The following is a 12,377-nucleotide window of genomic DNA, read 5'->3' on the forward strand; positions in this document are numbered from 1 at the left end:
CAGCTGACACTGGTAACTGTACTGTTACTATTTAATAAATCCCTAGGGAATGCGACTTTGCCCAACATAGTTCTATTTTGGTTCATCATACTTATGTTACTCTTATTACCAAATTTAAAAGCTCTAACAAGGTCTTTCTTAGGCCTTATACATAAACCTGACATTTTGATGGGGGTGGGGAGCAACCCACTATAGCTTAGACTTTTCATCAAGAAAAGGTAACTTTAAAACGAGATAAACTTTTGCCCACACTGCATACAAATTATTTTCTCCCAAATCTTTTTTCATTAGCAGCCCACTATTTTGAGAAGGGATATAAAAACTAACTGCTCAGTTCCTCTGGGGTGACCCGGAAGGGTTTCCTCTTTGTTATTCTGGGATAACTGAGCTACACTGTACAACAGAACAATTATTTGAAAGAGTTCACTGTAAAGCCCTTTACAAGATTAAATCATTGTGAATCCCTAATGTTTTCCATAATTGGAGTTGGTAAGTGAAGATTTAAAAGTACCAAAATTCAACTGTAAAAGCTCAAATTCTCAAATGATTATGATTACAGCTGAAACAATAAAAAACTTTGTTTAAAGCCCTAAAATATCCACTTAATGTGTTGACAAGAAATGACCACCTCAGTTCCACTTCCAGAAGGTTCCTAATTGTTGAAGGACAGACCTACTCCACAAAGTTGTTCTCTGACCTCCACATGTGTGCTGCAGCACACATTCAACCAAACACCAACACATAAAAATTTTAAATCACTAAGTAGGGGTTACTAACTAAGTAAATTAAAACACTTGAGAACTTTAAGGGACATCTTCACACGTCCCTCTGTGATAAAATATTCAAAATAGATCTCTGCTAAGAAAAAAGACTTGTTCTCTAGAATACCGTAATTTTACTCACCAATGTTGCTAAAATAACACATTCTGCTGAATACCGAGCAATCTTACCTAACGACCTAATTGAATTCTTACCCGAAGGAAATTCCACTCAAGAACTGTCTATAGAGGTATCTTCTCTTATGCTTGAACACACCCTCACATGAGAATAACATTCACTATAACATTACTACGCCCTCAATTTCTCATCACAATCTCTTCTACACCACCAATGGAATTCTGTGGTAGTAATGGCTAAGCAGCTTTCTCAAATTTCTGTTTTCAATGTCTGGTCAAACATTCAAGTTCTTAAATAGTTACGGTAAAATAGAGAATACAAAACCACACAGTCTAGGGCTGGAAAGATGGCTCAGAGGTTAAGAGCAATGCCTGTTCTTCCAAAGGTCCTGAGTTCAATTCCCAGCAACCACATGGTGCCTCACAAACATCTGTAATGGGGTCTGGTGCCCTCTTCTGGCCTGCAGGCATACACACAGACAAAATCACACAGTCTAAAGTAAAAGATATACAAAGAGGGGGCTGGAGAGATGGCTCAGTAGTTAAGAGCAACCTCTGCTCTTCCAGAGGTCATGAGTTCAATTCCCAGCAACCATATGGTGGCTCACAACCATCTGTAATGAGATCTGGCGCCCTCTTCTGGTGTGTGGGCATACATGCAGGCAGAATGTTGTATAGCTAATAAATAAATAAATTTTTTAAAAAAGATATACAAAGAGTGTACTTATAGGAGCTCAGTATGGACAGTGTGGCTAAAGTCAGGCTATTGACTTTATACATATCAAGTTTGGGACTATCTACCTAGTAGTGTTAACAAGTAAGCGGGCTGGTTCTGGGGGTAGTCCAGCTGAAGAGAAAAGCTTCAGCATACCAGTTTCTCACAAATAATGTCCTAAAAAGGATGAAAACTTTGCTCTCAGGAGAAGATATATCAGACATTACAACAGTTCAGGGCATTCCCAAGGGCCACACACATTAAGAGATGCACAAACAACAGATATCTGTGGTATTAAAATTTCACTGGGACGGGAGTGACAAGGGAAAAACGTATAAAATGCTCTTTGGGGGGAATAAAAATAATAACGATGATAATAATAATACAACACTTGTAGAAACGCATAGCATTTGAAAGCTAAATGTGATCACAAAGGGCGAGTACAGAAGTCCTAGGCTTCCCTTTGTCTATGCAAGGAAACTAATGGTGGCAGTACAGGTGATCTAGAAGTTGTCACAGACAAGGAAAACCCAGCAGAGTATTAGAACACAACTGAAGAAGGTATTTCAAAAGGAGAGAGAAGCAACCATCAAATTCTGCTCCTGGTCCAAGCTGGAGTAAGAACAATGCCTAGAAGTAAAGGCAAGATGAGGGTCTGACCAGTAGGCACTTTGCAGGCAGAAAGGAAAATTCTTGTTTTATGGAAGGCAAATAGCCAAGTTCCAGCAAACTAAAAAAGAATCAATTCTTTGACCACTGATTCTACTTCAAGGATTTTAATCCTTACTAATTTTTTTTTCTTACTAGAAAAAGGGCCAACAAGATGGATAAAGTGGATAACAGGAAAGCACTTGCCACCAAGCCTGGCAACTTGAGTTGGAATGGCAGGACCTACACAGTAGAAGGACAGAATTAACTTCTCAAATTTGTCTTCTGACTTACACATGCACACTATGGCATTCGCATACACTCCTCATACAGAAACTATAAATGATGCAAAGCATGATATCAATAAAAGACAAGTAAATAAAACCCTGGTATATTCAGCTCCTAATAAAATGTAATCATGAGAAAGAATGAGATTATTGTGCTCAAATACTCTATAGGAGGGGGGAGGGAAGGCCCACACATACATTCCCAGCACTGGGTGAAGTTGAGGCAAAGAACCATCACAAGTTCTAGGCCAGACTGAGCTACACAGTTAAATTAAATTATAAATCATTTTATACAGTTATTGTGTAGGGAAGTACATAATTAAACATATCTATACTACATATAGGTATCTAGACATACACAGGCACACTTGCTGAAAGACAAAAAAGCTCTCACTTAAGGAGAAGCTGGTGACACTTACTGGAAGGACACATGGTTGTGGGCAAAGGAGGGAGACTTTCAATACCCATGTACATGCTATCTGGAACTTAATGGTTAACCATGGGACTATACTGCTAATAAAAATAGGTAATAACACTTCAAAAAGAAAATTTGAAGTATACATTAAGAGCAATAGCGCACATCACTTTATCGTATCATTTTACGCCTGGAGATGAGCAACACAAATCATTAAAAAAAAAAAAAGAATGTCAAAGCTTGTGTAGAAAGAGTAGCATGGCTATTCCACTTAAACACTGACTCAGCAAACTGTCAATCTTGTATAGAGGCCATCTGCTAGGTAGTGGGCACAGAGCAGACCAATCTCAAGGATGACACATCAAGAAGCAATGCTTGAATTGGACATTCATCATAATATCAAACTATAAACTTACTATGTCCATAGGCTGAAATAAAAATTTTTTATTCCAGTTGTCAAATATATCTAAATCTTTCTCATTGCACTACACAGCTCATTTAAAATTATTAGCAAACTCACATCTCTTATATTAGCCAATATACTAAGTAGGATTTAAAAAAAAAATAAATCTAGTGCTGGGGTATAGCTCAGTTGATTAAGTAACTGCCTAGCACGTAGAAAACTCAGAAAAATAATGGCATAACATGTGCAAAGCCTTGAGTTCAATCCTCAGAAGTGAATAGGGTGTAGTAATTCCAGTGCTGGGGACGGGGGAGGCAGGAGGATCTTAAATTGACGGTCATCCTCCGTTACATAGTGAGTCCAAGTACAGCCAGACTAGCATGCACAAGATTCTATCTTAAAAATAAAAAAGCAGGGGGATGAAGAGATAACTCGGTGGTTAAGGGCACTGGCTGCTTCTGGAGGTCCTGAGTTCAATTTCCAGCAGCCACATGGTGGCTCACTTCTGACATAAAGTCATACATGCTGATGGAGTACCCATACATTAAATAAATAAATCTTAAAAATAAATAAATAGAAACAAACATGAATTCCATGGTTTAATCCATCTTTATTCTTAAAAGTATTATATATTACCATTAATTGGCCCATTATTTTCAAAGGAGATCTAAACAAAGTTTGGGCATCCCTTTCCCCTTTTTAAGTTCACAGAGATTTCCCGTATGTTTCTGACAGGCAGACAGAAGAAACAGGAGAGATCTGGGAAGGGGAGAAAAGGAAAATGTTGGGGCCAGTCACACAGCCCCACGGAGTAAGAAAAGGAAAAAGCCCAGAGGCAAAAAGTAGATAGGATAATTTAAGTTAAGGAAAGCTGGCTAGAAATAAACCAAGCTAGGCATTTATAAGAAAGAAAAGCTTCCATTTGTGTGTTTATTTGGAAGCTGGGTGGCGGGTAAGAGAAAAAAAAAAAAGAGTAAAACACACAACAGCAACAATTAGCACAAGTGATGCCACCACATAACACAGGTTATTGCCTTGCTTTCATCTCATCTGCTTCTGAGTCACTGTTCACCTCCTAGACCAATGCAATCTTAACCAAGCTAATTCTCATTTTCTGTAGTTCTGTCTCTAAGCTTTCACTAATCACTGGCTAACTCCTGTTACGGCTTTCAGGAGATTAAGACCTACAGTGGTTTCCAAGTGTCCTAGAAACTATTCCAAGATGCTTACCTTACTGTTTTTTCCAAGCCTTTAACAAGGTGCTCTAGGCCCCCCCCCCCTTTCCTTGTGTTCTTCATTCTCACCCTTCCAGCCCCGTCTGAAATTCCCTTTATCAACAGTCCTGTGTTTCCGGCTCAGGAACTTCTTCCATGTTGTGCTATAAGCCAAGAATGCTGCCTCCTCCACCAATACATTCTCCACTATTTACATTTTACTTTCCATGAAGTCTAGCCAGGTCTAGCCAGGTTCATTAAGAAATCCAGCTTTTTTGAAAATAAAGGGTCACAATCCTGGCCCACACTAGAATCTGTGTGAAGCTTAGTTCCTCTCCTGTGAAGTAGTAGGGAAGACACTTTCTGCCTTACAGGCTGTCATGAAAATCCAGTACTGTGTGGCACATATTTAGCAAAGAGCATGAATGCTAAATATCTGCAGATATCAAAAGAACAAGCAACTTTTAAAAATTCTGACATAGGGTTTCACTTTAAAACCTGGCTGGTCTTCAGTCTACAGGTCATCTTGCTTGGATCAACTTTTTAAAAAAGAAATTGAAGTTAAACAGCAGTATAGAAGATAGAAGCTAATAGGTTTGTTCACCAAAAGTTATGATCACTCAACAAATGTAATCATACACATATTTTCTTGATCCTATCTTTAAAAGTAACTTTACATATATGGAACTTTATTAAAATAAAAATTAGTGTCAAAACCTACAAAAAGGGGAGAAAGTAAATAAAATATAACAGGGGAGTACTTGGCAACACTGTGAAGGGAGTCTATTCTCAATCACACTGAATATGAGCAGCTGGTAGAATGCTCTACCTATGTCCATATCCTATGTCCTTAGTCTGTATCTGTAAGGATTCCCACTCGGGTTCTCTAAAGAAAAAACAGCTGTCAGGAGCCGACGGTCTGCCAGAAACTTAAAACTGGAGCACACTACAACTTTTGAAATTAGAACAAAGGTTAAAAATTAGGAAAAAGAAATAGAAGATCACTAGTGGTAAGCAATGCCAATCCACTTAACTGGCAAGGACTATCGGAATCAGTGCTATAGTAAGCTGAATGTGGGTTCGCGAGGAAAGCAGAGGAGGAGGCAAACAGGGAGTATAACTGGAGCCTAACTCTAAAAAGGCACAGATGTACACAGACTAGCATGCACCTATTAGTACTAGTCACACTATTAAAACCATTTGTTTCTTTGTTAGGACTTTGTTCATTCCATTTCTACACATAACTGAATGTAGGACATGGAATAATTTAATGAAATCTGTCATTAAAAACACAGAAATAGGATATTTCATTATTTTTGATATACCACAATCATTTAAGGCCTATATTCCAAAATACTTTACACTCTAGTGTGTGAATGTGCAAGTTTTATTATGATGGATAAAGAGAAAAATATTATAAAAAAATAAGAAAGGTCTAGGCAAATTGAACCCATGGCCCTGCAAACACTCTACCACTTTAAACAAATCAACAGTGTTTAGAATTAAGCCCAGTATCCTGTACTCTACCACTGGGCTACATGCCCAGATGAAGTGTGACTTTTAAGAAAGACATTTGCTTCCTCACTGTACTCTTTGAATACAACAAAAAGCTGACACAATTAGCTGACAATGAATTGATAATGCTATTTCACTGTTTTCATTAGACAAGACCCACTGCCCGTGCATCTGAACTTACTTTGCTCTCTGTCACCTATGTGGTACAGTATCCACAGTATCCATGAATCCTAAGTACTTGAATGTTTAATATGAGAAAACACTATTGTCTATTTTTTAAAGAGTCTTATATTTTTTAAATTTACTTTTGTGTGTAAAGTATAAGGGTGTTTTCCCTGCATGTATGTCCATGCCCACATGCAATCCTGGTACCTATGGAAGCCAGAAGAAGGTGTTGCACCCCCTAGAATTGGACTATAGCCTGTTATGAGCTATCATGTGGGTACTAGGAGTTGAACCCAAGTCCTTTAGAAAAGCAGCCAATGCTCATCCCTTCTTACATCTACTTCAGTTTTGCACCAAACATACTTAGTGTGTCTCATTGAAAATGCTCAATTGCACACATATAATGATATATTGAGGAAAAGACCCTATTATCAAATTCATTTGTGGGTGCGTATCTTACACACGTAAACTGGGGTTAATTTTATTGATTTTTTTAAAAAGTGTGCCAGTGTTTTGACTGCAGTTCTTCATATAAGACCAGGCATCAATTTTCAGTTTGTGGTATCATATCAAGGAATCAATGTTTCAGATCTGCAGTTTCAGATCACAGATTTTCATATTAGAGATAGCTTTTAAAAAGTTGGTGTGTGACAGAAAGAAAATCAACTTTGCTCCAAAAGTAGACCAGAAGAATAAAGCTTAGTTTTATCTAGAGTTTAAAATGTATTTTTTTTTTCTTTTTTGGTTTTTCGAGACAAGGTTTTTCTGTGGCTTTGGAGCCTGTCCTGGAACTAGCTCTTGTAGACCAGGCTGGCCTCGAACTCACAGAAATCCGCTTGTTTAAAGTGTATTTAAAGTGTATGTCTATCCTTTAAGCTAAGACTGTTTAAACAAATACTTGCAAAACAAGCAAGCAAGTATCTTAAGCAATTACTTTAGGTTACAAAGCAGAGGATATAAAATCAGAAACTGGCTGAATTCAAGAATTGAGCTTTGCAAAGAGTAATGTAATTTTGTTGCTGCTGTTCTGTGTTTTACATAGCCTAGACTGGCCTCAAACTTGTGGAGTTCCTCCTGCCTCTGCTTCCCTCTGGTGTGCTGCATTCTAGAGATTCTACAAGCAGCTGTTATAGTATATATGTGTGTGTGTACATATATATTATTATATATATATGTACACACTATTATCCACACACTATTATCCACAAGTAAACTGTGGCTAGAAAGAGTAGATCTCAAGTGCTTGTCCTATTCCAGGTCACAATGGTTTGCTTTACTGCGTTTCAGCAAGCGCAAGCTTAGCTGGCTCTTCCCTGCTTCCTCCAAAATTAAAAAGTATATATAGACATGTGGTGGTGAAAGTTAACACACAACTTTTCCGACACATCTGCCACAGGACGGAATGGCTAGATAAATAGATTCCTAGCTTTTCGTGAAACTGGTGGAAGCAAAAGTGATTTTCAGAAGCCTTCAATTGCTAACTACCTTTATAAATAATAAAATGTTAAAATTTGATTTCACCAATCTGACAAATGTAAGCTTTGTTACAAATTGATAGTTTTCTAAGCTCCTTTCATAGTAATAAAGGGAATTCTATTACAGGGCCTGTGTTTCTCAAAAAAAATTAATATTCACAAAGTATAAAAGTCCTATCATCAATAACAACATTTGCTAGCATTTAGTAGTCACTAATTAGCATCTGACCAGGCTATGTCTTTTTTGAACCATGTGAGCTTGGCAAATTCAGATTCTGCACCTATAAAAAGATGCATCTGCTGTCTTTCTACTCTGCTTATTACTTTATACGGTCCCTGTAAGAACCCAATTAGATAATGTTTAGAAGCAACTGGAAAACTATGCCTAATAAATACAACACCAAAGCAATACCATCTTGATCACCTGCAAGAGGAAATTACCAATCTACAAAAACACCCATTCTATCCTGGTCTCACAACAGTCACATAATTACTATTGTATTCTTACACTATTCATCAGAAGCCTATAAAATGGTGTATAAGGATGAACTAGTAGAATAATAAATGGCAAAGCATACCTCTCTGCCCTAAGCTCCAGCATTCCTGACGGCCCTCTGAAATCCCCATCTCCTCTGCTTTCAGATGCCTTAATGAAGACACTGTTCTCTCAATGTTTAATTAAGAAACAGGAACACTCTAGTAACTACTATTTATCAGAATGTGGCTCTACACAATGCTCTGCAGTACCTTTTCCACGAGTGACACAATTTCTACACACTGACTGGGCTGTAGAAAGTGGTATATATAGTTCTGAAGGAGCAGAGAATTCCTCCTTTTGTGCAATTATTCTTGGTAGTCAGGTTTCTATGCCATGCAAAGTGGGTTAACTGCCACTGACAAGCTATGTGACCTACACAGGTTACTCATGCTGACCCTTGACTCAGATTCCATTTATATAAAATGAAAATCTTCCAAGGTTTTAAGTTGAAAATTAAAACAATCCCATTAGACAACAAATCAACTAAGAGATCAATGCCACCTCAGCTGCACTTTTCAAATATTTACTATTTCTCAGCAGTGCCCCAGTTCCCTAAAGGGTAACCAGTCACTGTTACTACAGATTTTTCAGTTTGCTTTAAAAAATATTTTTCCCAATACAGGCTATCTAGCTATGCATCTGTGTAACTGTAGTTTTTAGTCACTGAATTCTAAAATGAACCTGAATCAAGTAATAGTAAGGCATAAGCAAGAGAATGATTTTAAGAAATCATTCCAATTCATACCAGTTTACCTATGAATGAAAGCAATCCCTAGACTCTAAGCCAAATTCCTGCCATATCTAACCTTATAATATTGGGTTATAATAAAACATAATAAAAACATAATAAAACAAAATCCAAATAACCAGAAAACCTTAGATCGGTCTGCTTCAATCATCCCTGAGGATCCTGGATTAAGAGGCCACCAGTGGGAAGGTGGTAGTTCAGAAATCAGCACAGATAGCAGATTTATTTCCTGATAAAATTGCAGTTGACTGGCTAATTAAAATAATTCAAGGATTGATTCTCTCCTCCCATAACAAACATCCTGGAGACTGAACTCAGGTCATCAGGCTGAACCTTTTCACCAGCCCTAACACAATGTTTGAAAACAAAACTGGTTCACCAGCCCTAACACAATGTTTGAAAACAAAACTCCAAAAATGAGCAATGCACTCAACTGGGACCCACACGGGTGTGTGGGGTGAGGCACAGATGTATTCAAGCAATTTCTAAGGCTGTTAAGTATTTTAATCCTGTAAGTGAGGGCACCTTCACATGCCCCCACTGCACTCTCTATATGAAAACCTACTTTAGCCATGCAGTCTGAAAACATTAGGCAGTACGGTTCTAAGTATCAATGCTTAAGCAAATATGCTGTCTCATAGATGAGATGACTTAGGATGACTTAGGAATTCAGAAGCCCACTGGTAATCTGGTTTTAACCATCAGTGAAGACTTCCTGGGATTAGAATTTTTTGCAAGATCTTCAAAGACATAAATGGGCCCATTTTGGTTTACGATTTGGCCTTTGGAATCCTTTAATATATGACCATCATTGATAGGGACAAAAATCATGCATACTGTGCAGTGTTGCCCAGTTAACAGCAGGCTGAAGTGGCTCTTACTCCTGTAATTTCAGGTCTCAGGAATCATTGTTTATTTAACCACAAGGCTGGTTTGTTTGTTTTTATTTTTTACAATAACCACTGATATTTTATCCAATCACTGATCTGCTGCAGAAGGAAGGAAGCAAAAACAGCCCCTTAAAGTGAAAAGAGAGAAAGCTTGGGGGAAAATATCCAAACAAGAAATTCAACTGTGAAACACTCTGAATGCTAACTATTTCCTTTAGAAGTTTCAGGGCTGAAGATGTAGTTCAACTGCTGAGTGCTTGATCCCCAGGACCGCATAAATTGGCACTCAGAAGGTAGAGGCAGGAGGCAGTCAAGGTTCTCAGCTACAAAACAAGTTCAAGGCCAGTTTAAGATTATAAGGTCTCCAAAAATAAGATGTGAAACGTTCTGAAAGAGCTACCCACCTTAACCCCTTTGCATCCAAAGCACTTAAGCATTTACAACCACTAGTTAGCACAGTACACACTGTACTGACATTACTACCTCTTGTGAGAAGCCACTTCTTAAAATGTCTAGGTTACTATACCCTGGAATATAAAGCTCCCATGTGTCAGAATTTCTGCTATAGGCTGAAGTTAAAGGCGGAAGGAACATTATTATAAGCCTATATCCTACAAGCACCATAGTTAAGACTTGCAAGACTGTAAGAACTTATATTTTATTATACTCCCAAGTTTTAAATTAACACATAAATCCTGCAATTGTTGATATACAGCTAACCCACATTCACCAAAAACTAAAATGGCATAAAACAGCATAACAATTACAAGAAAGCAATCTTCAGAGAAATAATAAAGTAAACCCCAATCGAAGCAAAGGAAACATCTCTTTCCCATTTGGTAACTTCCAAAGCTCTACAAGTTATCATTTATTTTCTTATACACAAAATAATGATGCTTCCAGTTACCACAAATTACTTCAAAAGCAAAGAGGAAGGAAAAATCATTAGCCATATAGGGTCTTCCCAAACATCATAAATAACAGGAAAACCAATCTACTCATGTCTATTGACATAACTTGGTAGAACCCAAAAAGTGGGTGTCATATCCACGCCCTTACTAACTAGGGTAAAGGATGGTGAACAGACCAAAAGTAAGTAAAGAGAATTGGTTATGGGGGAGATGCAGTCAAGAATCAACTCATAATTCAAGCTAACCCGTTTTTCAATATTCGAATTAAGGAAAAATAATTTCATTCATCCCCCTTTTCTCATTATTTCCTTTACAATATAAACGATTTCCATTTTACACTTCGAAGTCAGTGACATAAAACATTTCCCCCCAAGAGGAATCCGCAGAAACAACTATAAGACTACGGGTCTTGAAAAAAAAAATGAATTAAACATGTGTCTTCACCTCGCCTTACACTTTTCTCAGTTACCTCCCGAGGGTGTGAAAATATCAACATCCGGTCGCCCACCCCCACCTCTCAGTAGTGCCTAGAGTGGACTGAGTCCACGTCTCTCCATCCTCTCCATCCCTTTCACGACCATCACCTTGGCAAAGCGTATTGAGCATTTCTTTCCGTTGCTTCCCCCCACCCCTTTTCATGGCCGAGTGCAGCATTCTCCGCACCCATCTCCCAGGAAAGGGACGAGCAAAAAAGGAAAGCAGAGCGTGCTTGGAGAAGGCAGGCGAAGGGGCCTGACAACCGGAGAGCAGTTAAAAACAACCGGCTGGTTGCCCATCGGCGTCTGCCTGTCAGTCGGCTCTCTCGGTGCTGAAACCCCCCGATCTTCACGCTCCCACCCTCGCCACGCCACGGCTGCAGAGACCGGGAAAAGGCAGAGCCGAGAGAGCGCGAGGCACGGTCAACCCTAACGGAGTCCCCGGGGAGGACCGTCAAGCCGGGAGCGGCCCCCACCCGGCCAGCCCTGCGGCCGGGGCCCCGCACTGCAGCGGCGCCCGGGCGGACCCCACGCCCGCCTCATCCGCACAACGCCGCACACAAAAGCGCCCGGGCCGCCGCCTTCCCGCCCCCACAACCCGGCGAAGCAATTAAAGGGCCGGTCGGCCCGGCGCGGCTCACCATCGCTACGCTTGATTTCCACGTAAATCCCGATCTGGATCTTGCCGAAGTTGGCCGTTGCCATCACCTCATCCGGAGCGGCGGCTGGCGGGCGGAACAGGCGGGGAGGGGGCGGGGTGGCGGCAGGAGGGGCAGCTGTGGCCCGCGGCCGCGCCGGCCCGGGAGGCAGCGTGGACGCGAGCGGGGCCGCGGCGAGCGGCGGCGGACGAGCGGGCGGAGGCCCCGGGCCTGCGGGAGGGCGGACTGGCGGGCGGGCGAACGCGCACGCCGGGCGTCGGGGGTGAAGCGAGGGCCGCAGTCGTGAGGCGGCGCGGGGGAGAGTGGGAGGGCTCGCGCCGCCCGCCAGGACCGACGCTGGAAGGAGGGGGTGGAGGCGGGGCGCCGCGCGCCTGCGCACTCACGGCCGCCCGCGTCTTCCTGCCCGGCGCCCGCGCGCTCCG

General features: G+C 40.5%; 1 protein-coding gene across 5 annotated transcripts in view; it reads right to left on the minus strand.

Annotated features, from left to right (window-relative positions):
• The window catches only part of Kif2a (kinesin family member 2A), a 59,194-nt gene extending 47,093 nt beyond the window's left edge, over window positions 1–12,101 (minus strand). For 2 of the 5 annotated variants that reach the window (XM_085676738.2, XM_085676737.2), the window contains exon 1: window positions 11,938–12,100. In XM_085676738.2, the coding sequence (XP_085532864.1) occupies window positions 11,938–12,001 (64 nt within the window). In that variant the 5' untranslated portion in view covers window positions 12,002–12,100. Of the gene's footprint in view, window positions 1–11,937 lie in introns of all 5 variants that reach the window. The other 3 variants (XM_085676741.2, XM_085676739.2, XM_085676740.2) reach the window with 2 other exon arrangements.
• Window positions 12,102–12,377: the final 276 nt, after the last annotated feature.

The sequence above is a fragment of the Myodes glareolus genome, chromosome 15 (genome assembly GCF_982192425.1).
Source record: "Myodes glareolus chromosome 15, mMyoGla1.1, whole genome shotgun sequence".
Lineage (NCBI taxonomy): Eukaryota > Metazoa > Chordata > Mammalia > Rodentia > Cricetidae > Myodes > Myodes glareolus.